Source organism: Mercenaria mercenaria, chromosome 12, assembly GCF_021730395.1.
Source record: "Mercenaria mercenaria strain notata chromosome 12, MADL_Memer_1, whole genome shotgun sequence".
NCBI classification, from domain to species: Eukaryota; Metazoa; Mollusca; class Bivalvia; order Venerida; family Veneridae; genus Mercenaria; species Mercenaria mercenaria.
The window spans coordinates 75,091,731-75,118,993 of NC_069372.1; the positions used below are offsets into that span (position 1 = coordinate 75,091,731).

A 27,263-nucleotide genomic window follows, 5' to 3' on the forward strand; every position below is an offset into this window, starting at 1 on the left:
GTGATCAGACCAATGGCGTAGTCTGAAGGGAGTCTGTCTCAATGTAGCGAATACAACAAGGATATAGGTTCGAATCGTATTTGCGATGTATCTTTTTACCGATTTGTTTCTTTGAATATTTTTCATGAATATTTCATTTATTCGATATTGTTCAGTTAAGATGTATTTGCTATGACGCAGTATGTCTAACCACTTTACTGACGTCCTTCTATAGTAGTTGCAATCGATACTTTTCCATGAATCCCCGGTTGCTTAATGAACCCAAAGATTTACAAAGATATTTTATCAAATTGTAAGTCGTAAAATTGTTTACCAATAACTATGTACATAATGTTGTACATTGTATACGTTATTTAATAAACATTCTGTTCTGTTCTGTTCTTTTCATAAACGCCTCACCTTGGATTCGAACTATCGGCCCATAGACTCACAGTCTTGTGCTTAACCTACAACGATATCTGGACAGTTACAGAATATCGTTACCAAAACATTCATCTATTTTGACTTTGTACCGTACTTTTATGTTTAACTTGAATGCGCGACATCAGTTAAACTCAATTTCAAAGTGAAACTAGAAAATGCTTTTGTAAAAAAGCGCATGTCTCCCCCAATGCAAAGTCCTATAGGCAAGAAGTCAATAGGGGTCAGGAGCGAAAGTCAAAGAGACACTGATGGTTGGCTGCAATAGGGATCATCTACTTGGCATGTCCAGTCATCCCGCTAAATTTCAACACTCTTGGCCTAGTGGTCCTCATATCACTGTTCAGGCTCCTGTGACCTTGACCTTTGATCAGATGACCTCAAAATAAATAGGGGTCATCTACTCTGCATGTCCAATCATCCTATTAAGTTTCAACATTGTAGGTCAAGTGGTTCTCGAGTTATTTCCAAAAAATGATTTTACATGAACAGGCTACTGTGACCTTGACCTTTAATAGACTGACCCCAAAAACAAAAGGGGTCATTTACTCTGCATGAACAATCATCCTATGAAGTTTCAACATTCTGGGTCGAGATGTTCTCAAGTTATTGATTGGAAATGGTTTTCCATGTTCAGGCCCCTGTGGCATTGACCTTTAACAGAGAGACCCTAAAATCGTTAGGGGTCATCTATTCTGCATGACCAATCATCCTATGAAGTTTCATCATTCTGGGTAAAGTGGTTCTCAAGTTACTGTCTGGAAATGGTTTTCAATGTTCAGGCCCCTGTGACCTTGACCTTTCACAGAGAGACCCAAAAATCGTTAGGGGTCATCTACTCTGCATGATCAATCATCCTATTAAGTTTCAACATTCTGGGTCAAGTGGTTCTCAAGTTACTGACTGGAAATGGTTTTCAATGTTCAGGCCCCTGTGACCTTGACCTTTGATAGAGTGACCCCAAAATCAATAGGGGTCATCTACTCTTCATGACAAATCATCCTATGAAGTTTCAATATTCTGGGTCAAGTGGTTCTCTAGTTATTGATCGGAAATGGTTTTGAATGTTCAGGCCCCTGTGACCTTGACCTTTGACGGAGTGACCCCAAAATCAATAGGGGACATCTACTCTTCATGACCAATCATTCTATGAAGTTTCAACATTCTGGGTCAAGTCGTTCTCTGGTTATTGATCGGAAATGGTTTTCAATGTTCAGGCCCCTGTGACCTTGACCTTTGATGGAGTGACCCCAAGATCAATAGGAGTCATCTACTCCAGCAGCCCTACAATCATATGAAGTTTAAAGGTTCTAGGTCAAATGGTTCTCCAGTTATTGCTCGGAAATGAAGTGTGACATACGGACGGACGGACGGACGGAAGAACGGACGGACAGGGCAAAAACAATATGTCTCCTAGGGGAGACATAATTATGTGTAATATGTTATCATCAAGAACATTTTTGATAATTTACTTATTTGAATATAATATAGTAACGTGTACAGTTGGTAATGGGTAGTGCCATCACGTGTTTGCACGTGGTGGTATACATAAATATAGTTTTAAGTTTAAACCATGCCTTCAAATCTAATTTTACTCCACTTTTTTGAAGTACGTCTCCATCAAAGTCGCTCGTAACATTTTAAGCGTATCGCTCCCCATCTTGTTCTTTGGCCTTAAATCCCTTGTGTAACCAATGCAAAAGTTTTCGGAAACCTCAGCGTAAAGTTTCTATTTACCTACCTACATACATACCCACAATACCTACCTACCTACCTGCAAATTATACAAACACACGAAAATTCTCATTTAAAGTTCTCGTCATTCTTAAATCGGCATCAGTGAATTTATTATTATAACAAAACTCTTGCAAAATATAAGGAACTGGATACTAATACACTATACATATTCTGCTGTATTCTCTGAGTGCAGGATTCAAGGTTACACTAAATACAGAATTACTTTAAATGTATGTATAAAACTCTGTTTTCAGAAAATGCGCTTATGTAGAAATGTATATCTTTATTTCGTTGTAATTCATTTATGACCCATGAACATACAATGTACAGACAGTATATGTACACTATTTCATATAGATTAAGACAATCGTTTCAAAAAGACTATCTGTATAATTGATACAAAAAACAAAAACATTGTAAATAATTTATAAACGTTCAGGCTGCTCCATTGCTCTATCTTCTCCAAGCGGAATCAATCTGTACGTTGATGACACTCAACAGTTTGCAAAAAGAAATGTTAAAGCATTGTAAATACTGGAGGACGGATTGTCTTGAAATATGTTCATTCTGTCAGGTCCGAGATCAGCAATGTCCCTTTTCTGTTGGGACTGTTAAACAAGTAAATGTCTTTTTCGTTTGTTTTTTACAACAGTGTAACCATTTCCTTGCCAAACTTCTATGTTCATTGTGAATTTAATGACTAAATATAAACAATGCAGACTTTCATGGTCAGATTGCCCATATGTGCGTGTAGACACATACACACAATTACAAAACAATCATACATTTTGTAATGACTATTGGTCCAATATACATCAAACTATAATAACATAGGGAACAGAACTGAAACACATTTTTAAGGTCACTAATTATAGCAGGGACGATCAGACTTTTAAGGAATACACATATAACTGATGACCGTGTTGCAAATTAAAAAAGACTGTAATAGAATAGCCAAATCATTTGAGCATGAACTTTTTTTGTTTTTGCTCTAAAATAGTAATAACTTTTACAGATTTACCGAGAGCTAAGTAATATTCTATTCGGCAAATAATAAATTCCTTTCTCAATAAATTTCCAAGTATCATAAATCATTGGAAAAGTCTTTTACTTCTTTTAAATATCAAAAGCATCTATCAAAGTTCTTTTATTCTATTTCACTTCTTTGTGGTGGTTAAAAATAACAAATATCCGAGCTTTTACTTCCCCTAAATTCTGATTTTTTACTACAGCTAATTTATTTGTGATTTCCATTGATGTAAAATCTTCAATGAAAAATCCGTCATCCAGCGAAAAGAACACTTTCTCGTATATATAAAGCGTGCTTAGTTTATTGGTCAGCTGGCACATCGTCTGCTCGTGATTATACTACAACAACAACAACAACAAATACTTTTATTGCACATCATCATTCACATGACTTTGGCAACGAACATTACAAACAAAATAAATATAACAAACATAAAATGCATCATATAGTATATAATACGAAACATTTGTCATAGACAACGTGGTCGCATACACCTAAGTATTTTGAATTTAAATATAATCATTTAGATCTATATGTATAATAAGGTATCACGATCTGTAAAGGAAGGTTTACCATATAATTACATGTTAAACATAATAGTTTTATTCTAATAACTTATACAGATATACATGTTTACAAATATATAACTATGATCTGAAAAACATGCAGGATTCACAAGTGCCACACTTGTTCGAAACGAAATAACAAGAATGACATGTGAACATGCATATAATAGCAAAATATCTCACTGTTGTATGTCATGTGTAATACAAGACAGACACGCAGAGATATACCTGTTATAACTAAAGCGTTATGTACGTATTACCAGAACAGAAGAACATGAACTTTATTACTTATTAATCTGTGTTATTTCTAAGCTTATATGCAGCTTTTAAAATTTTTCCAAACTTAACAATGGTTCTCTGATTTTTTGTTTTCATAAGTGTAATACTGTAAACTTTTCAATTGTCGTCCAATTCATACAATATTTTGGTAAAAATATTTTTCTTAGCTCTCTATATTTAGGACAACACATAATAAAATGGTACTCAGTTTCAACTAAATTGGTACAATTTTGACATGTTCTATTATTTCTTTCTACACCATTATATCTCCCTGTTTCTATAGCTAAACGATGAGATGATAAACAAAAACATGTGATTAATCTCCTTAGGTGATCATTTTCGCAAAAAGTCAAATAATTTTCAAAACCAAATGATGTTTTACTTTTTCTATAATACTCTAGTTTTGTACAGTTATCTATTGAGGCACGCCATTCTTGAGTAAACTGGTCTTTCAATCGTTGTTTTAACATAGGAAATAACTGGCCATCGATATCGTTCTGATAGAAAATATACCCAAAACCTAATTCGTCTAGAAACTTTTTCACAGATTTAACCCATGGAATACAATTGGTTCCATTCACATGTTCTCTTTCATTTATGAATATTTTGTACATGATAGGCTGTTTATTTTTCATAATTAAACCAGTATTTTATTACTCTAATATTAATCTAACCTCTGCGCAGACGACTACCACGTCGCAAATTCATAGCCCCATGTCAAGGATATCACGCAGTCGATCGAAAGATATGGCCCAGGATAAAAAAGCTACATAGGACAGTCAGGGGCCAGTGAACCCCACCTTTATCTTGAACTCAAGTAGCGAGCCTCCTCGCAAAATACTGAACTTTGGTACTTTAAATGTATGCGGCATTAAATCTAGGTTAAACTACCAAAAATTCACAGATTTGGTGGGAAAGTTCGATATTTTTTGTTGTACAGAATGCAAAATAGATCAATATGACGAACTTAATCTTAAATATTACAAAGTGTTAAAACAGCCCAGAAAACAGGCAGTTCTGCGCAAATCAGGTGGTATATGTATTTTTGTTTCAAGTATGTTGTATGATCACGTGGAAATAATACAATCCGATTCAGATTATATTATGTGGCTAAAAGTTAAAACAAATGCTGCACGTTCTAACGACGATTTGTTAACTGGTGTTATGTACATTCCTCCGGAGTCTTCTAAATATTTTAACCAGGACGAATTGTTGATTTTTGAAAATGAAATTGTCGATATGTGCAATTTATATGTTAATGTTTTGTTAACTGGTGATGCTAATGCCCATACGGCTGCACTTGACGATTTTACTGAAGCTGATGATTTTTTAACTAGTTATTTTGACCTTGATGATGAAATTGTTGATTTCTTTAACCAAGCAGAAACCTTAAGTAAGTTTGACATGAGTATACTACGCTCATCTCGAGACCCCAAAATAAATACTACAGGTCGTAAATTAATTGACATTTGTAAAAACAACAATTTATCTATTATGAACGGCCGTTTTGGCCAAGACAAGAATGTTGGCAATTTTACTTTTAAAAACACATCTATTATTGATTATTCTATATCGTCTGCTAATTTGTTGAAAAGCCTGATTGACTTTAGTATTAGTGAAGTTGACAGTATATTTTCAGATGGTCATGCCCTACTTTCATTACAAATAAATTTTGATGTAGTAAATGTAAACATCAATGCAAATGATAACACTCGACGAAATTCGATACCCAGGTGGCAAAATAGGAAATCAAATGAATTTGTACAAAATATTGATGTAACTAAGATTGCAATGGTTAACTCATTATTAGATAATTTCGCACTAGATTCTAGTGGCCAAAAAACTCAGTTGAATGATATTATTACGAGTATTGTTAACATTTTCGACGACTCGGCAAAATTTACGTTCACGACATATCAATCTTCAAATGAACAGCGTTATCGTAATTTACACGGATCTAATAATTTTACAAAAAAATAAACCCTGGTACGGGCCGCGTTGTCGCAACAAGCGTATTGTTTACAATCGTATGCGAAAGCAGTATACTTTGAACAAAAATGACCACAGTAGAAGTTTACTCAACCGTGCCAGTAAGGATTACACGCGTACTATGAAATACTACCTAAATAAACACAATTTTATCAATGAGTCTAAACTTAGACAAATGCAAAAATCAGACCCTAAATCGTACTGGAAGTTTTTAAATAGACTTTCTTCTGTAAGAAACGGAAAAACGCCTACAGTCGAAGAGTTTTATGAGTACTTTAAAACTGTAAATTCTGCACCTAACGAAAATGATGTATTTCAAGCTGAACAAACAAATTTATTTAATAATGATGCTATATTGAATGATCCTTTCACTGTTAATGAAATTTCAAAAATCATTGACAAATGTAAGAATGGAAAAGCGGCGAGTAATTCCGACAATATCACCAATGAATATATCAAATCTACCAAAGATTTAATGTAACCTATATACACAAAACTTTTTAATGTAATTTTAGATACAGGAATTATACCCACTACTTGGTCTGAGGGCTATATTATCCCGATTTATAAAGGAAAGGGCTCTACTTCGTCACCTGAAAATTATAGGCCAATCACAATTCTTAGTTGCTTAGGTAAACTATTTACTGGGGTTTTAAATGAGAGGTTGACTAAGTTTGTTGATACATATAATATAATACATGAAAATCAAGCGGGCTTCAGAAAAAATTATTCTACCGTAGACCATGTTTTTACCTTAAATTTTCTAGTAAATTTACTGCAGACCAAGAAACGTAAATTGTCCGTTGCTTACGTGGACTTTTCTCGTGCCTTTGATAACATAACTTACCAAGGGCCCAGTTATTCAAGAAGTTAATTGAAAATGTTATTAATGGGAAATTCCTTAGAATAGTTCGCAATATGTATAATAATATACAGTCTTGCGTCCAACTCAATAGTAAATTCTCCCCCATGCTGGCGTGTGAATGTGGCGTTCGACAAGGAGAAAATCTTTCGCCTCTTTTATTTTCTTTGTTCTTAAACGATCTTTTAGACTTTTTGGAATCTAAAGACAACCATGGAATCCGTTTAGAGTATCTGTCTGATGAAATAGTTAGAATTTTGTGCATCTTCGTTCTCCTTTTTGCAGACGATACTGTCTTAATAGCTGATAGCCCGGATGAATTTCAAAAATGCCTAAACGATTTGTACTGTCAAATGTGGAAACTCCAAATTAATACAGATAAAACAAAGGCCATGATTTTTGGTTCTAATAAACGCGGTACGCGGAATATGTCATTTATTTTAAATGGAACAGATATAGAAATTGTTGATCAGTATAAATATTTGGGTGTTGTTTTTCGCCCAACGAGTAAATTTAATAAAGCTAGAATGCATCTAATTACACAAGCTAGAAAAGCAATGCATCTTTTATACAGACGTATCTATAATTTGAATTAAACAATAGATCTTCAATTAAAATTATTTGGCAACACGGTAGTACCAATCCTGACCTTTTCTTGCGAAGTATGGGGTATAGAAAATTCAAGTGATATTGAAAAGGCTCACCTAGAATTTCTACGTAAAATCACTTATTCACGCAAAAGTACCCCTGCTTTCATTTTATATGGCGAGCTGGGCTGATATCCGATTGACATTTTAATACGCACAAAAATTATCAAATATTGGAATAAACTAGTTATAGATGACTCTAATAAGTATTCCAGAATTGCCTATAATATTATGTTAAATAGCACACGTAATTTTAAATGAATTAATTATGTTAGAAACTGGAAATAGTAGCATATTTTTAAATCAAGCAAATCTAACTTGCAACAATATTCACCTTTTAGTAAAACAAACATTGATATACCAATTCCTTTCGGATTGGCACAGTAAAATGCAAGCATCTAATAAGGGTAAGTTTTACGGCCTTTTTAAAGATCAACACGCTTGTGAGAACTATCTAACATTATTACCTAAGCATCTGTACTTACCAATTATTAAGTATCGCTCTGCAAATCATAAATTGCCTATTGAGACAGGTGGCTGGTCAAATGTTCCATACAATGATGGGAAATGTTCCTCATGCTCCAGAGAATTAGGCGACGAATTTCACTATCTACTTGTTTGTAATCGCTTTAGAGTTAAAAGAATCCAGCTCATCCCAGTAAAATTTTACAGAAATCCTAACATCATTAAATACAGCCAACTTATGAACAGTAAGGATCCAAAACTACTTAAAAATCTTAGCACATTTGTATCCTATATTATGAAGCACGTTCAGTAGAAATTTGTTTGTATAAATCCAAATATATTCAAGTTAATCACAGTTTAACACATGTACTCCTATTTGTTTGTACTGTTATATAATATCTACTCATTCATAAAGTGCAATTCTCCCAACATTGAATTACTTTCCTCGTGACCCTTTACTGATTGTAGTAGTATATCTTGTCAATGACATTCCTTATTTACTCACTTGGATCAGCTCACGATTTTATCGTGCGCTGGTTACCTATAGTACAATACTGAATTTCCATGCTAAATTCAATACTTTAAATAAATTAAGCGGACAAATGAATATCACTGTCCCCTACCCTACCTATTACAGAGTTTACTATAAAATTTATAAAAAAGAAGTTATTGCTATTTACTTTCTAGTTGTTACCCATATGTATGTTTTTTTCTGATTTGATTATTACATTGTCTGTTGTTGCACATGTAACCTGACGTAATAAGGAAATATTGTATTTACACATAACTGACAAAGAATATCTACCTAGCTCTCCTAGGACAGCCATATTTGATGTCTGAGTTTTTACCCCTAGTATTCTTTTGCAAAATTTCATGTGTATTTGTTCTATATCTTTTACATTATATATTCCCCATATTTCTGCACAGTATAGAAGAATAGGCATAACCATCCGGTCAAACAGTAAAAGCTTAGTTTTAACGTCCATTTTTACCCTTGAAAAAATTGAATAAAGACCGTTCAAAGCTCTCAATGCCTGATCGGATAATGTTGAGATAGCTTCTGTAAAATTACCGTTACGGGTAAATTTTACCCCAAGGTAACAAAATGAATCAACAATTTCTAACGATTCGTTATTTACAAAGAATTGTACATTAGGTAGACATTGTAACTAAAAAATTTAAACCGGAATTTTTAACATTTTGACTCCAAATATATATTGCTAAGTGCATCAGATAATATATATACAATATTAAAATGCTGTGTGATATTTTTTAAAAGAGATATTTACTCCAAAAAATTTAGTCCCCATAGCATTTTTTGAAATAGGATAGACAACTCCTGAATGACTATCTCATCATATTTGCTGATATAAAAATAAACTTAGGTATTTTCCCGGGATACCCTCATTAAAGTCTGTTTCTTCATTTCATTCAGACATGGAATGTAAACAAATACAGGAACAACTTAACAGTACAAGGACATCAAACATCCTATTTTATTTTCCTTCAGGACAGGTACACATGTTAGGTCATACTTGTAGTTAATAAACCAAAATGTAAAACAATTAATTAGCTCATCAAAGAAATGAAGACTAATAACTTCACAATATTTTATTACCTCCCTTCATTACATTTATCATCTACATTCTACATATTTTTATGGAATTACCTCCCTTTATCTCAAATAAGCTTTCTTATATTGCAAATTAATCAGTCAGTATTTTTACCTTAATTTTCAGACAAATAAATTTATATTTTTTTAATCCATGGTAAGATGAAAAGCATAAATTATATTAAAGAATACCATAAAAGCTTTTATCACACATGAATGCAAGGTATACACAACAAATAATTTTGAGCCTTGTTGCCAATGACAATGTTGAAAAATATTAAAGCTCAGATGGCATAACTGTGAGATAAAATCTTTTTAAGTTAATAATTCCCATATTAACTTATGACTACAAAAATTTAAAGTATGTTGTTATTCCCATTTCAGTCCAACATATCTAAAGAAGTAAATACTACAAAGACTGTATATCAAATTTTTGAAAATAAAACTCCACCAACATATTTTGTTCTTATTTCTTTTATTTTGATTATGTAGTGTACTTATCTGGAATGATGAGATATTTTTAAATGTATATTTCTTTATTCTCCTGGATGGAAAAAAATAAGATCTATAAACAAAACAACCATTTGTACCAACCAAATTGTAAAATACTTAAGTTTCACTTAAACACTATGAAACTTAAAAAGTCCAATTAAATGTGTTTCTTTAAATTAGATTGATCACATTTTAACACTTCTATGAATGCAATTGTTAAATGCTTGCTTCTTACATGTAGTGAATAGGTTATAGGAAAAAGATTTTTCCTTTTGTGAAGAAAGCACCAAACTTTGTAGGTAACTATTCTGAAGTATGCTGAATCCAAAAAAAGGAGGAGACACGCAGTTCGCTAACCTCAATTAGCTTAAAATGAGGCCCCAAAAAGGGACCTATATTTTATTTTTTTTAATCATATATTTTTGAAAGCAATGTCCAAAAGGTTAATTTAAAACCAAAATAAGTAACTATTATTGACATGATATTTATTTAGTTACATTTTATACACATTTGATATATAGGACACTAACAAATGACATAGATGAGGCCCTAAAAGGGGGGAAATTGTTTAAAAATTTCATTAACATGATGACTTTATTTTTAAGTGTGAATATTATATCACTCAGGTAAACAAACCTAATTTTAGTATATAATTATATCAAAATATTATTTAAACATTCTTTACATTTTGAGGTTTATTAAGGGTATTTTATAAAACAAGTTCACATATACGTAGTACTACATACTGTAATTCATATAATCGATTTTACAGTACTTATACTTATATGGGTTACCGATAGTTTGATTTCTCTATGCATATTATTAAGCATTCAAAAGAGCAGCTATAGAAGGGGTTATTTTGTGTTTTTCTTGTAATTCAATATCTAATTTAAATTCATGTAAAACGTATTATACAAAACATAATTTATATGTTTTTCAAGACAATTAATGACTTCAAGCTAAAGCATACGATCATCCTAATGCTTTCTTTACAACAAAAGAAAATGGAATGTGAACTAAATGTATTGTTGTCTTTATTATTAATTTATACTATATTCAATAATAATTTATTTGAATTAGATAAAGATTTCAAGTTTTAGAATCAGTCTAAATTCCGCTTTCTTGAAAATAGCACTGGTATTGTATGATAGATTAACCTTTGTACGGTTTGAACCAATGACCTTTCTATTGATCTGACAACACCTTTACCACTAGACGGTCTCTCTCACTGAACCCCTCCACAGAGCTTATAACTATAAACATTTCTAAAGTGCAGTGATTTACTGCAGACACCCCAAGAACGCAAATAGTTACATATAAAAATAGTTTAAGATGAAAATATGATACAGAAATAAAGAGGGTCATACCAAATAGAGTTAGATGTAAATTTTGTAAGGTAAAGATTAATCGATTAGTTTATAAACAATGTCTCCTTAAAATATACTAGCCGTCCTAGTTATAATCATAGCTGATATGTGCTCTTTGTCCAGTACAGTGTTAGGAATACCTCTCAGTAGCGCAGTTATAAGTCCTAGAAAATTGCTTGTTTAGGGTAATGTCCCAAGCATTTTTTGTGAATTTACAAAAGTTGAAATCAGGTTACCCTAAACAAACAACTTTTTAATTTTAGGCGTAACAACTCTTTCAATATTTAACTAATTTTAAAAACTGTAATAGGTTTGCCAGTATTTCACTCTCTAGCACATATGTCTTCAAAATGTCTAAGTACACAGGATTGGCTTGATACATTTATATCTGCCTTTGTATGTATTCTTGTAGTTACATTGATGAGTTTCCTTCAATTTATAGCAGCTAATTATGAAGTGTATTACATAATTAAAGCAAAGTACCAGCTCTCTTCACCATTTCTAGTTGACATGATTAGCAATGTCAATGTATGCTATAAATGCCTGTCTACAACCTGCTTGATACAATGATATTTGCTACATACGTGAACATCTCTCAGGGGTTGCTTTCAATACGTCTAATTGCTTAAGAAAATATATTCTCTGGCTTCATTTTGATATTTCTGCAAACGTATTGAGACAGTATCACAACCAGATAATGCATTATAAAGAATGTTAGTTTTAAGTCTACGTTCTTTCATGTGTCTTTTAGATTTTTGTCCTTGTTTTTATGCCAAAAAGACGGCTTACTACGGAATTAGTCAGCATGTACCAGAACTGTTTGAAACGGCCAAATGAAGCTACAGCTAACAACTAGCAAACTGTTTTACTATAGAAATTAACAGTGTGTATCAGTGTTGGTTGCTCGTAACATTATGCCTTTGTGGTTTTGTTTTTATGCATTTACGGCAAACAAATGTGTACCATTTCGCCTACCAATAAGTGCACCACATGTTGTGACTTCAAACTTTTGGAACAATACATGGTCGTGTTATGAACAAAGGTATCAAGCTGTAAGTCAGTAAATGGTGCCAGATAAAATTCTAGTTCCTAAAGGTAATAGACAGCACGAAAACATCTAAATTACCTGATGTTCACATTTCTAATATTTATATATGAAGCCATGTTTGTGGAGAGACATTAAGGTATGGACATACTAAATAGCTGGCCTTCTTTATTCTAGATGAAGTTGACAAATTTCAAATGGCTACAGCACAGAGCAGGACCCGTTTTAAATATCTGTAGCTTACATTTTTACATTTTCTTAAAGAATATTGTCAGTGCTGAAAAAACATCAAATGGGAGTCATGTACTTCAGTCAAACAAACCAACTACAATATCCACTAAAAATGATACCCCAAATTGTATGACCTACATTTCCATAATAAATCTGTCATGCTATCATATTATTGCAAAAATGCTTCCTACATGTCAAGAATAGATCTGGTATGTGATTTCAGCAAACAAAATGTAAAAAAGGAAGGAAAGAAGCTCTACAGAGCAAAGAAGGAGGACTCTTTGAATGCGCCATTTTGCAACTACCATGATTTTTTCCGTGCCAGTTTTCTGTTTAGTGTCTGTATACCTTAATTCTGTTGAATCTGGATTGATCAGTTAAATGACACTTGACTTTCATTACTATGTACACTTCATAGAACCAATTAAATGCCAGTGCAATAACACATTCATGTATAAGAAATATAAATTTGTCAAACAAATGTATTAGAGAAGTACTGGGAAACCTGTTACAATTCTTAGATATCTATTGAATGGGTGTAAATATCAGTTTATTTTATTTTATGGGTCTTTGGATGAGTCATTTGATTTGAAAACATGATTATGTCATATTACTGTTATGTAACATACAAAAATGATCCATTGAAGGGCCTCTCTTTTTATATAAATCTATTGCCCAAATAATAATACAGATATATAGGTTAACTCATGGACCTAAACATGTGAATGTTTTTTACTTTTTTTTGATATGTTATACATTTGATCCATGAATTCTGTTTTTTACTTATGTTTAGTTCAGAAATATAATATTTTAACGATTGAAATAAATTAATTTGCCCTTAAAATGTGATTTTTAACAATTTCCCCTTTAAGGACTTCATATTATTTTTCCTGAGTCATGTATATTGAGTGTGTATAAAATGTAATTGAATACATTTTGTGTCAAGGGTTATAATTGGTTAAGGTAATGAATTAACATTTTTGAAATTGTTGTAGATATATTTAATTGAAATAAATAAAAGGTAGTTCCCCTTTGGGGCCTCATGTTTTGGTCTATTCAAGCCAACAAATCGTATATGTAGTCCATTTCTGATCCAGTATACTTTATAACACTTTATAATACAACTTTCATTCTTTCTTCATAAGAAACATCTTTTCACACGCAGTTTTGAAATTAAACATACAGTAAAATCTGATTGCCTCCCTTTTTAGTATGTATCTTGAGAAATAAAAGTTTTTTGTAGTAAACTTTGTATATTGTCAATACCAAATGGTTGTTTGGCTATGCTAGTGATATGTTATCCATTGTTTAGATCATATGAAACATTACTTTATAGATAAAATTCAATTTAAAGGAAGAAAATATTATTTTCAAGACATTTTTACCTCCCTTTTTTAAACTGATTTAAAAGGAGGTTCCAGGGCAGATATAGCGTGTCTCCTCCTCTCGTAGGATTTGGGATACCTTAAAGTAATATCATGCAAACTTTGGTGCTTTCTTCACAAAGGGGAACATCTTTGCCATTTTTTGTTCCATATCTTACTCGCTAATGCATGCAATAATGGAAATAAAAAATGATTTAACAATATATGTATACAGTCTTGTCATGGACGCATTCTGTACAGATGATAATACATAGAAAAGTCAACATATTTATTATATGAGTCCATCTCAGTTTACAGCTGGTGCATGGCTGTCTTGCACTTGAATATACATCTTGCAGCACAGTTGGGGTAAATTCCATTTCACATGACAACACACTTGTAGCACTTCTGGAAATACAAATGTAAAACTTTATTACATAAAGAGAATAAAACATGAGTTTTTAAAACAATTATAACATCATTTTATACATTTGCAGATATTCTAATATTAGAAATATATTATCAAGCAGCAAGTCAGGTAGCTCTACAAATTGACATTTTGTCTAATTTCAGCTTGTCTAAGGAATTACTTGTTTTAAGCAGCAAGATTGTGTTGCTACTTGGCTTGCTGCTTTATTTAAATTTTACATATACTTAGATCCACTAAATGACAAGTTATTTAACAGGACTGTCTGAAAAGATTGCATATTTTATAACATTCAATGTACATATTAAATAAAATGGTGAAAAAATAAACAGATAAATCTGATGATGTTCACCTATAATCTCACCTAAAAGCTCCAACAACAACCTACAACCTCTGATTAGTATATGATGTAATAATGATAAACTACCTAAAGTGTGTTATATAGCATGCAAAAACAATGAACTTGAGAACTGCCAAAACTTCACCTTATGAGTAATATATGTTCACTTTTCCCCTTGTTGAAAGTGTTGTTTTTCTTAAAGCATTTGAAATCATAGATATTATAAGTACAATGCAACCTCTGTATAGCAATACCCTGTGGGATATACAAATAATTTAATTATTTTGAGGTGCTGGAGAAGTAAATTTGATAGTTATATTTCAGCTTAGGGAAATTCTCATGATGTTGTTATAGAGAGGTTTTTGCTTCAGAGCGAGCTACTCTGGAGAGGTTGTACTGTGAAAATTGCTTCAAACTTCATCTCCTTCAACTGAGCTAAATGAAGAAAAACAACAAAGGATTTTCCAAATTTATAATTTCCTTGTTTACAATTTGACATGTAATGTTAGGCAACTATGCAGACATAATTTATGTGACACAATGCCGCCTTTAACTATCTTATTCCAAAGAACAAATTGTCAGTCTTGACAAAATCATGTGAAAAAAAGGTCACAGTAAAAAAAAATTAATCCTAATCATTTTATATATATTGCAAAAGTAGCTTTACAGAACTCATAAGTGACAAAAAATTAAATTAAATAATGCCTTTGTGATGTGCATCACTGGCCATGTCTTTTTATCACAATAGTTTACCTTATTTCTATCTGTTACTTTTGTCATAACTTTATTTCCCTTCTGCACTAACCATTGTCTTCAAGTTCTGAAATATTGTAAACATTAATTCACACACATTCTGAAAATCAACATAAAATCAGTGTCAAAGCATTTGAATATATAATTGTTCTAATTATCTTAATACAAAGATACAAATGTACTTCATGTTTTTGCTGACTGATACAATATACTGAAATTTGTATTTCAATATCTATTATCAAAGTACATGTTCATTCTATTTTTGAAATGTTGACATTACAAAGCTATCACACATTTATTACTAAACCATATCTATTATCATTATTTTTAATGGAGATATGTACTTAGTAAATTGAGGGATACCCAAAGCTACAGGAAAGAAATGTTTATGCCAGGCTGACATAAAGTCCAGAAGGTTCACATCTTGTCAGGAATGTTAGTCTTATAGCTGTCTTGTACAATTATTTCAGAAGCAAGAATGTAGCCATACATCATATAAATGCTTTGAGACCTTTGTTTAACATACAAAAGCATAATACCTCCTGCATTTTTCATAATGGTAACATCTTCTTGGACTGCCACAGGGTAAGACAGGTCAAACAACTGTACATGTACATACTCAAACTTTTCCCTACCAAAACTGAAAATGAAAATTATACAACATTTTTTTCCCTTTATTTTTGTACAAAAGATGACCTATGCATTTAATACAGACTTTTTACATTTATTAATCTAAATATATAAAAATTGATAAAATATCTCATAACTCATTGTATGATTAAAATTATAATCATTAATAAACTATATCAAACATGAACCTGAAGTGTTCTAATTTATAAAGCTGCAATTTATATTGAAAAAAAAAATGCAACTATTGTATACAATGTATATTAAAAAAAAGTATCATGAACCTGATTATAAAACAGTCTCAGTTCAAATGTAATAACACATGACTGTCAGGAAATCAATGTATGTTGTACTTTAATGATATCATCATGACATGAATGCCATCAATAAACTTCATATATAACAAACTATACCACTATGTCAGCCTCTTTCTTGTTATTTCTACAGCTTCAAAAGACAGACTGCAACTACATGTATCAGACACTGTAAGTAAAATAAACAAATAATCATTACACAAGAGAATTTTTCATGTTAAATAAAGGGAGTTAATTAAATGGAATCTGAGAAGTTTTGCTAAACATAAAGGGAAGTAATTACCAATAAAATGAATGAAGAAAATTGCATATATAAGGGAGGTAATTTAGAAAAAAAACTTCAAATGTCAGTATAATGATAGTTGACATTGACAATGACCTATATCAAGTATGCAAAACATAAGAAACAGCAAGCACTTGAAAAACGCATTAAATTTCCTTGCAATATCAAGAATATTTGACTGTATGTAAGGGTTCTCTACATGCTGTTATACTGAAAAAAACTTTAGTCTAAATATAGCTTAGATCTATTTATATCTTCAAAAAAAAGGAAGTCCCAGATTTCCACAGCTATTCACAGGCTGAAAATTTTAGGTACTAATATCAGCAAAGAGGTTGATAGGGGATTTATCCACGGCGCGAAGCGCCGGGGATAAAAATCCCCGAGACGGCAACGTCCGTATATAGTTATTCGTCTTTGTTGTCTGCATATACTGAGGCATTTTTTTGTGTGTTTTCCGGTTCCGGTTTATGTACACACCGCAGACTGGTTGTCTGCATGAACATCCGAGCATCCCGAATCAGTCACAGAAAATTCGTAAACCGCGCCAACATGATTCTTTTACTTCTTTTTCGTAATGAAAACTGTACATGCAACTGAAAAACACTTTTAAAATAGTAAGGAAGTGTAAATGCCGTCAAGTTTCTGCGTGGATTGCAAACAAACAAAAAAAATCCAAAGCCAGTGCGAGAACGCGGTGAATGAAGTCACCGACACGGCTTCCCGTAAAATTTAGCAAAGTATGATATTCGCTGTAAGAGGTATGATGACACTACATGTAAACTTTACTGTTTAGAGCGAAGTTTCTTTTTCTTTTGAGTGTTGAATATTTCTTTGTAAGTGGATATATAAAAGATAAATCCCCATGCTAGGCGGTGCCTTAATTCATATTATCTATACTTTTTAATAACTATCGTCAAAGGTAGGGAAAAACTTACTGGAAAGGCATAAACTTCTGATCTAGTCATTTCAATACATTTTCAGCTCATTTGCATATAAGAAGAAATTTACAGAATTCCCCCTGTTTCTCTTCATTTTCAAAAAAATCTGTAAGATGGATATAAAGCAAAACATTCTCCTATGTGTCAGCTATCAGATATATATTTCAACAAAAACTGTCAACTTACCTTGTTTTTAGAAGAATACAAAATTCCATGGCAACTTTCACTTCCCCGCAAAACTGTACCGGTGCACACATAAAAAAATCTCAACTGTGATTTTCAAAATAATACTGTCAGACCACAATTATTTCCCTTGAAAATAAAATGCTCTAGGTAAAAGCCTACATTAGGTTGCAATCTCTTGTTATTAAAAATACAAATTTTTGTTTTATTTATATTGATTTTCAATCCCCGTTTTAGTGAATAAATATAAAGACTATCAATCTGAGCCTGTAGGCTCTCTGACATAGTTGTGAATAATAACATACCATCTGCAAATAAAAGCATATACATACATAGTTGGTTTAAGTCGGTTTTCGTCAATGCATTAAAATTCATATTACATGTGACGTCATTCACGTAAAGGAGAAAGAGAATCGGAGAAAGGGGTTCTCCTTGTTTAAGGCCCAAAGAGACGTCAAAGAACTTTGACAGTGTCGTAAAATTTCTGACACATGCTGTTACCTGTGCATACATTGAATTCATGATTTTCAAAATTTTAGAACTTAGTCCAATATGTGTAAGTTTTTACCATAAAGCTTCCCTATTTACAGTGTCAAATGCCTTTTCATAGTCTACAAAACAACAATGTAAAGATTGTTTACTTAAAATTATTTTCTTAATAATACTATGTAAAATAAAAACACAATCAGATGTACTTCTATTATTCCTAAAACCAAATTGTGAATCATTAAAAACATGTTGTTCTTCGCACCACTTATTCAATCTATTACGAAGAACAAGAGAGAATATTTTTCCCATTGTACTAACAAGAGTTATACCTCTATAATTCACAGGGTTAGATTTGTCTCCCTTTTTATGCAATGGTACAATAATACCCTTTGTCCAACAACTGGGGTAATTTCCATCTGAATATAACTTATTAAATATCTTTACTAAAAAGGGTGAAATGAATTGTTTTGAATCAATAAAGAAATCCGAAACTACTTGATCATATCCTGGTGCTTTGTTTCGCGTCAAGCTAGAAATAGTTTTTTCTATTTCATCTTGTGTGAAAGACTTGTGTAGACAATTAATATATACATTATTATTCTCAGGAATATCAAAATTCAGTGTTTCTGTATCGGAAGCGGATGCATTATCCGCGTTTAACAAATTGTTATAATATGTAGCAAATTCATCTAAGTTTATATCATCATTACAATAATTTTTGTTTCTGTAACAATTAACTTTCTTCCAAAACGACCTAGGCGATTTTCTACTCATTTCAGATAGCTTACATTTTTCATCTGAAAAATATGCTTTCTTGGTTTTACGTTTTACATTTACGAATAATCTTCTACTTTCTAAAAACTTAAGTCTATTAAAATCTGAATAATTTGATTTAAGTGTACTTTTGTCTTGCATAAATTGACGTTTTGCATTTCTACAGTCACTATTAAACCATGGATTTCTATTTTTCTGGGTACTATCATTTTTGGCAGTAATAACTTTACCAAACATCTGAAAAGAACACTCGTTAATAGCATTTGTAAAAGATACAATACTATCACTAATTTCACCTCTATCTTCCATGATATTTTCTGTCAAGTCATTAAAAATGTTTCTTTTTGATTCAAGCAGATCTGATAAATCACCTTTTGCATTTGGGTCCCATTTTAATTTTGTAATTGTTTGTGCATTCTCTTTTTGTATGCGTTTATTTTCACAAAGCAAATTAAATGATATAGGGCAATGATCTGAAAATTCGTTCAAATCCCGCACACTCATATCTGAAATAATTTAAAAATATTCCGCACTAGTGATCAAATAGTCAACAACACTTGCGCCATGTCTACGCCTACTAACACAATGACACGTGTATTTCCCTGTCTCTAATCTACCATTTGTTAAGAATAAGTCATTCTCCTTACACAACGTTAAGAGTTTTCTGCCGTAAGCATTTATCATTTTATCATCTGATTTACGAATCGGAATATTGTAACTATCAAATTGTGGAGTATTTACGAATCTCGATAGTTTAATATCTGTAACGAAATCCGGCGATTCACCGGTACGGCTATTCAAATCGCCACAGATAAATACTTCGCCGAACTGTTTATATGACTTAATATCTTCCGATAACTGCTCAAAAAAGTCAAATTGGAAAAGACAAGAACTATTGCTGGTATAAACACACGAGTCCTCCGGCGGAACATAACACACTACAAAATAAACTCTTTTCACCCGAGTTAATCTTATACCACAATATACCCCTACGGTCATGTTTCACCAGCTCAATCAATCCACACAATGTATTTTTATAGTAAACTATAATTCCTCCACTATTACGCTTGGTCTTTTTATTGGTTTTCGGTCTTGGACAATTAAGACACTCAAATCCTTTTAAATTGATATTTGTCAATTGAGTACACCAAGTTTCAGTGAAAATTAACAAATCATACTCCTGTATTAAATTAAGAAAATCTCCATCATCGAGTTTTTTGGCAAGACCTTGTATATTCCACAGGAGGACTGAAACAGTTTTTTGTTCGCTGCTGGCCTACACACTGACTGCCTCTGTTGCAGTCTGCTCATTTTCCATCTGCTGGTGTGCCGTATTATGGAATTTTATGCCCCTAATTAAGAGTTTGTCATAGGATATAATAGCATCATATCCGTCTGCACGGACCTTTTTCAAGTCAGGGATTAACTGCCTGCGCTTCTCCTGAATCGCCCTTGGGTATTGGTCGCTGACCCGGTAATCGCTGTCCTTGGGCCTTTCAAACGAGGCCTGTTCTACAGCTACTTTATCTGGCGTGTATAAAAAATTAGCCACGATTAGACGGACTTTCCCGGCGGTGTACTTCCCAATGCGATGCACACGGGGGAGTTTTATCGAATCGACGTCATCCATCGCGAGGGTGTCACGGCAAAGGGTCAAGACCTTTCCTCTGCAATCCTCCGATTTCCGACCTGCTATGGACTTCTCCTCCGCAAAACCGAAAAACAAAAGATTGTCCCTCATAGACCTAGCCTGCAAGTCTGTCAATTCCTCGCTGAGTTTACAATTTTCAGCTTTTAAAGCACTATAGTCCTGAAACATTGCATCTTGTTTGGATTTATGGTCTCTCAAACTTTTATCTATTTTTTCTGTTTGTTTTCCAATTCATCACAAACTTGTGAGTCAGAGTTTCTGCTAGTCTCGATTTCTATTAATTTTCGTTCCTGTTCATGCATTTTAGACTCCATAAAGGTCATTCTAATGTCTAATGAGGTAACTTTATCGTTAATTCTATTCACTTGCTGCTCTATAAGGTCTAGCTTGTTCAATCGTTTGTTCATTTGTTCGAGTTTATCTAACACCATTTGGTTATAACTGGGTGGGTTTGGTAAATTTACTTGAATCTGCGATTGCACTGGTGAGGATCTCTGACTGAGATTATACTGAGGTGGGGTGGTGTAGTGCTGGGGGGTCTGCGCTGCAGGGTCCCCGGGGAGATACTGTCCCCCTGGTAGGGGGGCATGTTGGTTCATATAGTTCGGTTGTAATGTAGGACTACACCCCAGTAGCTGTTGATAATAACCATTTTGCTGATTATTTTGGATAGCTGTATTTTCGCTCAACTTTTATCTGGGTGATCATCGCTCACATTATTAGGTGACGCTTCAGATTTTGTACGTTTCTGAGCTTTCGATGTTTTAGAGTTCTTTTTTGCACTTTTATTTTTCATTTATAACAGACAGTTTGTTGACATACCATTTTTTATCGGTTATAGCCCAATATTATATCCAAAACATGTTTTTATATCCATATATTTAATAATTTTCACATTTATTTTTCACAATTCAAAATTTTCAACCACTTGCCTTGACGCATGCGCAACCTTTATACTACACTAATCCTCTGCATTCAATTTAAGCGCGCAGAGAAGCATGGTAATTTCATTTGTTCTATGTGCTGCCATTTGAGAACTATTTTCTTTCGGCGGAGTGTGAAGACTATTTATAACAGACAGTTTGTTGACATACCATTTTTTATCGGTTATAGCCCAATATTATATCCAAAACATGTTTTTATATCCATATATTTAATAATTTTCACATTTATTTTTCACAATTCAAAATTTTCAACCACTTGCCTTGACGCATGCGCAACCTTTATACTACACTAATTCTCTGCATTCAATTAAAGCGCGCAGAGAAGCATGGTAATTTCAGTTGTTCTATGTGCTGCCATTTGAGAACTATTTTCTTTCGGCGGAGTGTGAAGACTAAGGTGGTTATCAAAAATTCGATAAAGCCGAAATTCGTACATTTCTTTTATGCATTATTGGGGTTCCAACTGGACGGAATTGTTTTCGACAACCGCCCAAAAAATGAAAAAAACCTCGGGCAATTTTGGGACTTTCTAGAATTATGAAAATCATCTAGGGCAACAATGAATAAACAAAAAACTACGGGCCTTTTAATAGGAAAGTAAAAAAAAGCCAAAACACAAAGAAATAACATTGAAAACCCTTGGCGTTACTCAAGGATATTTTGCCGGTAAACAATGATGAAATATGGCGCTCTAAAAATAAGATTACGTCATTTTGAATGTAGGAAAAGCTAAGCCAAACTTCGGGAAAAGCTATTGCTTTTTTAAAAACATATGTTTTTTCATTGTTACTTTTGAACCGAACAAGAGTAATCTAGAAAAATATATTTCCCACTAAAAAAAAAAATTTAACGGTTTTTCTATGGGATGGCAAGCGACCTCTTATTGTAAGAGAAACTCTAAAAAGAGAAAAATGTAGCGGTGGTTTATACCTACCGTCAATAAGATATTTCTTAAATGCATTACAAATAAAAATGGTGTATAGAATTATACATTCAAAGAATCAAAATTGGAACGCAATATCGAAACATTTTATATTTGAAAACATCTGACAAGAAATATAACTCAGATTTCTTTATATGCACGCGTATTAATATAAAACAGCTCGAAAAGCAGTACCTACCTATTATTCTTGTGCCATCAAGTTTGGTGTAGATTCATGCAAAGTTTCCTCCTTATTCTAAAGTAGTACTGCATTTCCCCCTTTTTCGGGAATGATTACATAGTTCCGAAACAATTCGCTTTTTTTTAATATTTTTGTAGTTGTATTCGCACCGTATTTTTATAAGAAAAAATGATTTTTTTTCAAAGTTGAAATCCAAGAACCCCCGGGATTCCAAAAAGTTTTAAATAGACCTTCTAAAATCTCGGAATTAAATTTCGAACAAAGGCCAAGGGCCTGGAGTCGGCTATGTTTGATACTGGCATTGTCTACCTTTCAGTTTGGTTTTGTTTTTTTCCCCAACTGAACAGAGTTTTTTGTTACAATAATAATGGACATTAAATCGTCCTAGTTTAATTTTTATTGCATTATACAAGTATTTAAACCCAATATTTTTCTCTAAAATTGAGAGTGGTTCGCAAAAAAAAAAAATGTTGAAAGTACAAACTAAAATTTTTGACAGGTGACACTAAATCTCCCCCATGATATAAATATTTTCCAGTAAAATTTCCCTCCGGCTTTCCCCAAACAGGAAATTTATCGGCGGGTATATATTCGCACTGAAAAAATTTGAATTGAAATTTTATATTAAAATTTTAAAACGGGGATTGCCACATAAAATTTTTAAGGGAGGGACGAAAGAACTTTTCAATATTTTACAGATAAGGGGCCTGGCAAAAAACCGGTAAAGCTAGGTATTGTTCATCATATTATCAGGGATGTAAATTTTAAAAGTATCTTTTTTGCTTTTAAAGATATGTAAATTTTTGCGAGTTCTTATATAGTGTATGAATGTTTACACTGACGGAAAAATTCGCTTCGAAACTTATAATTACTCGGACTACTACCAATTTTTGGGAAAAAATAAAAACCCAAAATTTAAAAAATGCTTTTTTTTTAGTTAAAAACCCTCATTTATTCTATTTAGACCCGTTACCCCTTTAAAACATGTCAGTAGTCCCAAATCTATGTATTTAAAATTTCCGTTTTGATTTATGTAACAGACAGGGCCCGACTGGGGTGAAAAATTTTTTACCTTTTACGTGGTCGGTACAGGGTTGTGGGGAGGGTGTCCTTTTTCCCCTTTGAACTGCAGTCAGATTTTGAAATGGGGATTGTGGCAGGTGGTAAAAGGGGAAATGTATCAAAATGTAAAATGGCAATATGGGGGAGGGGTGGGGGTACCCCTCCTGCAAGTAGGGTTTGGGTATCACCACAAAAATTTTTAATTTTGACCCTTGACGCCCTTTTGGGGCTTTTTTACTGAAAATTTTTTTTTCAAATTTCTAAATATTACCTAGTTCTTTTTAGTATTACAATTTCAAAATATGAAAGACGTCCCTTTTTTTTCTTTCAGGCTGCCTCAGCATAGAATATAAGTTGATTTGATTTTATTTTTTTTTAAAATAAATTCAGAATTTTCGTTACAATAATATCTACATGTCTGTTACTTTAATGTTTAAATTTCATACACACTCGATATTTACCCAAAGTATTTTATCCGATATGATTACAAAATTTTTTAACACCGGGCCCAAAATCTCCATTTTTTAACAATAAACGGACATTTAGCAGCAAAATTTGGGATACTGACATGAAGTTTACGGGTTAAAATTACCTTTATTTAAATCTTTTCATAAAAAAATTTTTTGTTTCGTCAAACAGCCAAAAAAGACATCACTTTTGATTTCAAAAACTACAAGAAAAAACAATTTAAAGTTTCGGGCCCTTTGTTTTTTTCTCGAAAAAAAAAAAATTTAAAATTCATTTTTAAAATTTATTAACTAAACAAACCAGTTCTTTTGATAATTTATCCGTTTACTGACGCAAAATAACCCACGCAAAAATCGTAGAAGCTTGTTTTTAAAAAGATCCCCGCGGTTCCCGAGAATGTCCCCGAATGTAGTTAGGATTTATCCGCGAAGTCTCGCGGAAAAAATTAACTACTGCACATTCTTATTCGGATCATTTAAAAGAAGCTGTCATAATTTATTTCATCGGTGTGGTAAACTCTTTGATAAAGGGATTCCAATGCTTTCAGAGGACCCCTCAATAAAATACAGCAGTATTTTTGGAACTATTTTTTGTTTTTCGCTGATGTTACGCAAACTTTTTAAATCTGCGCAATTTATAAATGCCAAAAACAAAAAAAAAATTTTTAGTATATTAGAAATACCGATTTAAGCCAATCTGACCCCCTGACCCCTTGTCCCTATTCTATAAGTGACTTTTAAACCCTTTCCCCAAAATTTTTTTTTACTAACTTATACCCCTTAAAACCCCAAAAAACTTTTTAAAACTTTAGTTTAAAAGAATGAAAACCCTTTTGGGTTTAAAACCAAAAAAAATTCAGTCTTTGGGCCCGGGCTGACCAAAGCTGGACAATTAAAAACCCACGGGTTTAAAAAACCCGTTTCCCCTTTTAAATACATATATATGATAGTTTACAGAATAAAATATATTGTTTTAAAGAAAGAAGATTATGATAAAAAAAATCCCCATTTTGTTCAAAAAAAAACGGGGAAAAATGATAAAAGCAAAATGTAAACTTGCGAAAAAAGAATCAAAAAATTTTTTAAAAGTACTATAAAGCAGGTAAATTTAAAATTCCAAGCAATGTTCCTTTTTTACCTAAAAAGGTTTAAAAAACCCTTCCCGGGTATAATTTTTGTGGGGCCAGGAAATCCCCTGATAATGGAACCCCCCCGCAAAGAATGGTGCATAAGTATGGACCTGATTTTTTTCTAGACTGTTAAAAAAAGGGTACTTTGTAAAAAAAAAGCTTTTCCCCTTTAAATAAAAACAAATCAAAAACATTGGAAAAAGAGCAAAACATTTAGTTGTAAGCTTTTGACACTCCAAATATTTCAAATTGCTTAGAAAATGAAAAAAATGTTGCAAGGACAGGCATCATGATTGCATTGTCAAAATAATTTAATAATAATATGCTTCACAATTCTGGCAGTAAGCATGTGTTAAGCAATAAACATTTAGTGCAAAAGATATATATACTGATATTGGCTTAAGCAAGAATAGGTAGTAGGCAAGGAAAGATGCAGGTTTTTTAGTAATAAGAAAAAACTCATGAAAACATAGTACTGCTACATAAATGGAATTTATATAATTTTCTAAGTACCAAAACTGAAGGCGAATAGGTTCCTAACATGTTCTGTCTCTGCTGTAAACAGTGAAACAATCACAACTGATAAATTTGGCTTGTAAAGATTTTTATCATACAAAGTCCTAGGCGGTTGAAAATAGGTTGTGTTTGAAAATAGGTTGTGTGGGGATACTACTTAGTGCTTTGATGGTATTTGGCGGCATTTTTAAAACGCCGTCAAATACTATTTTAATCGTTTTGATAGTTGTTTGCAGTACTTATGGTATGATAATTTGCAAAAAAAAAAATGGAAAAGCAAGAGATTATTGCGGGCCAGAGGCGCTCACCTAACCCCAAGCGTCTGTGTCCTCTTCAAGGCTCTTGGCAGTCTTGCAACAGAAAAGAAATCATTGAATGACAAAGACAAACAGATTGAAAATGAAAAATATCTAAGTAATGGACAATATATTCCACAATTTCAAACGGCAAAAAAAAAATGTCTTCTTACAAATAGATACATGAAATTAAGTCAGTTTACCTATCAGTAGATCTAGCATTTGTTTTGAGTGTTGTTGTTGTTGTTATTGTTCGAATTTGCAGACGCCCCGAGTTAACTCCCTTACCGGTCATTAGTAAACCCTGTAACTTTTGTAACAAAAAAAATTAAAGACGAAATCTGAAACCATCTGTTTTTAATTTAAAGATGTGTGAAAAAAGTGTCAGCTTCAACAATATCTTCATCTTTTTACCATATTTTTGAGCTTGCGTAGAGTCTGAGGATGACAGCAATTACCAAAATGAGTTTTCGACAGAATATTAAATTGGTTCCCTGCATGACGTATTATTTGAGACTAGAGAACAGAAAACAGCTAATGTTTATGTTGCAGACTCCAGCGAAAATGTCAACAGCTGCTGTAGCTTAAATCTGTGTAAGTTAGTAAACCATAACGTTCTTGACAATATCATAATTTGATGTTGTTTTTGTCTACATTTTTGTTATGCCTTTGTTACTGTAGTGTTCACCTCTTTTTTTTTAAAAAAAAAAAAGAATAAAAAATTGCTGCTATTGCAATCAGCTGATCGGATCCGTGCTAGACACATAATCCAATATTTTATTAAGTAAAATATTGTAAAATATTTGATTATGTGTCTAGCACCTGTGGATCCGGACACT

The 27,263-nt window shown here is 32.5% G+C and overlaps 1 protein-coding gene and 2 long non-coding RNA genes across 3 annotated transcripts in view; 1 reads left to right on the top strand and 2 right to left on the bottom strand.

The window, feature by feature from the left end:
• Positions 1-15,626: 15,626 nt before the first annotated feature.
• Positions 15,627-16,783, bottom strand: LOC128547141 (uncharacterized). The gene is made up of 3 exons (XR_008366343.1): positions 16,667-16,783; positions 16,166-16,266; positions 15,627-15,693 (listed from the first exon to the last, which is right to left on the bottom strand). It is a non-coding gene; the product is annotated as an uncharacterized LOC128547141 (long non-coding RNA).
• A 3,727-nt stretch (positions 16,784-20,510) lies between these two features.
• On the bottom strand, positions 20,511-21,053 carry LOC123533489 (uncharacterized). Its single transcript, XM_045315134.2, has one exon. The coding sequence runs from the start codon at positions 21,051-21,053 to the stop codon at positions 20,511-20,513; it is 543 nt and encodes a 180-aa protein (XP_045171069.2).
• A 5,882-nt stretch (positions 21,054-26,935) lies between these two features.
• The window catches only part of LOC128547452 (uncharacterized), a 60,889-nt gene continuing 60,561 nt past the window's right edge, over positions 26,936-27,263 (top strand). The window contains exon 1 of the long non-coding RNA XR_008366566.1: positions 26,936-27,018. This is a non-coding gene — a long non-coding RNA (uncharacterized LOC128547452). The remainder of the gene's footprint in view (positions 27,019-27,263) is intronic.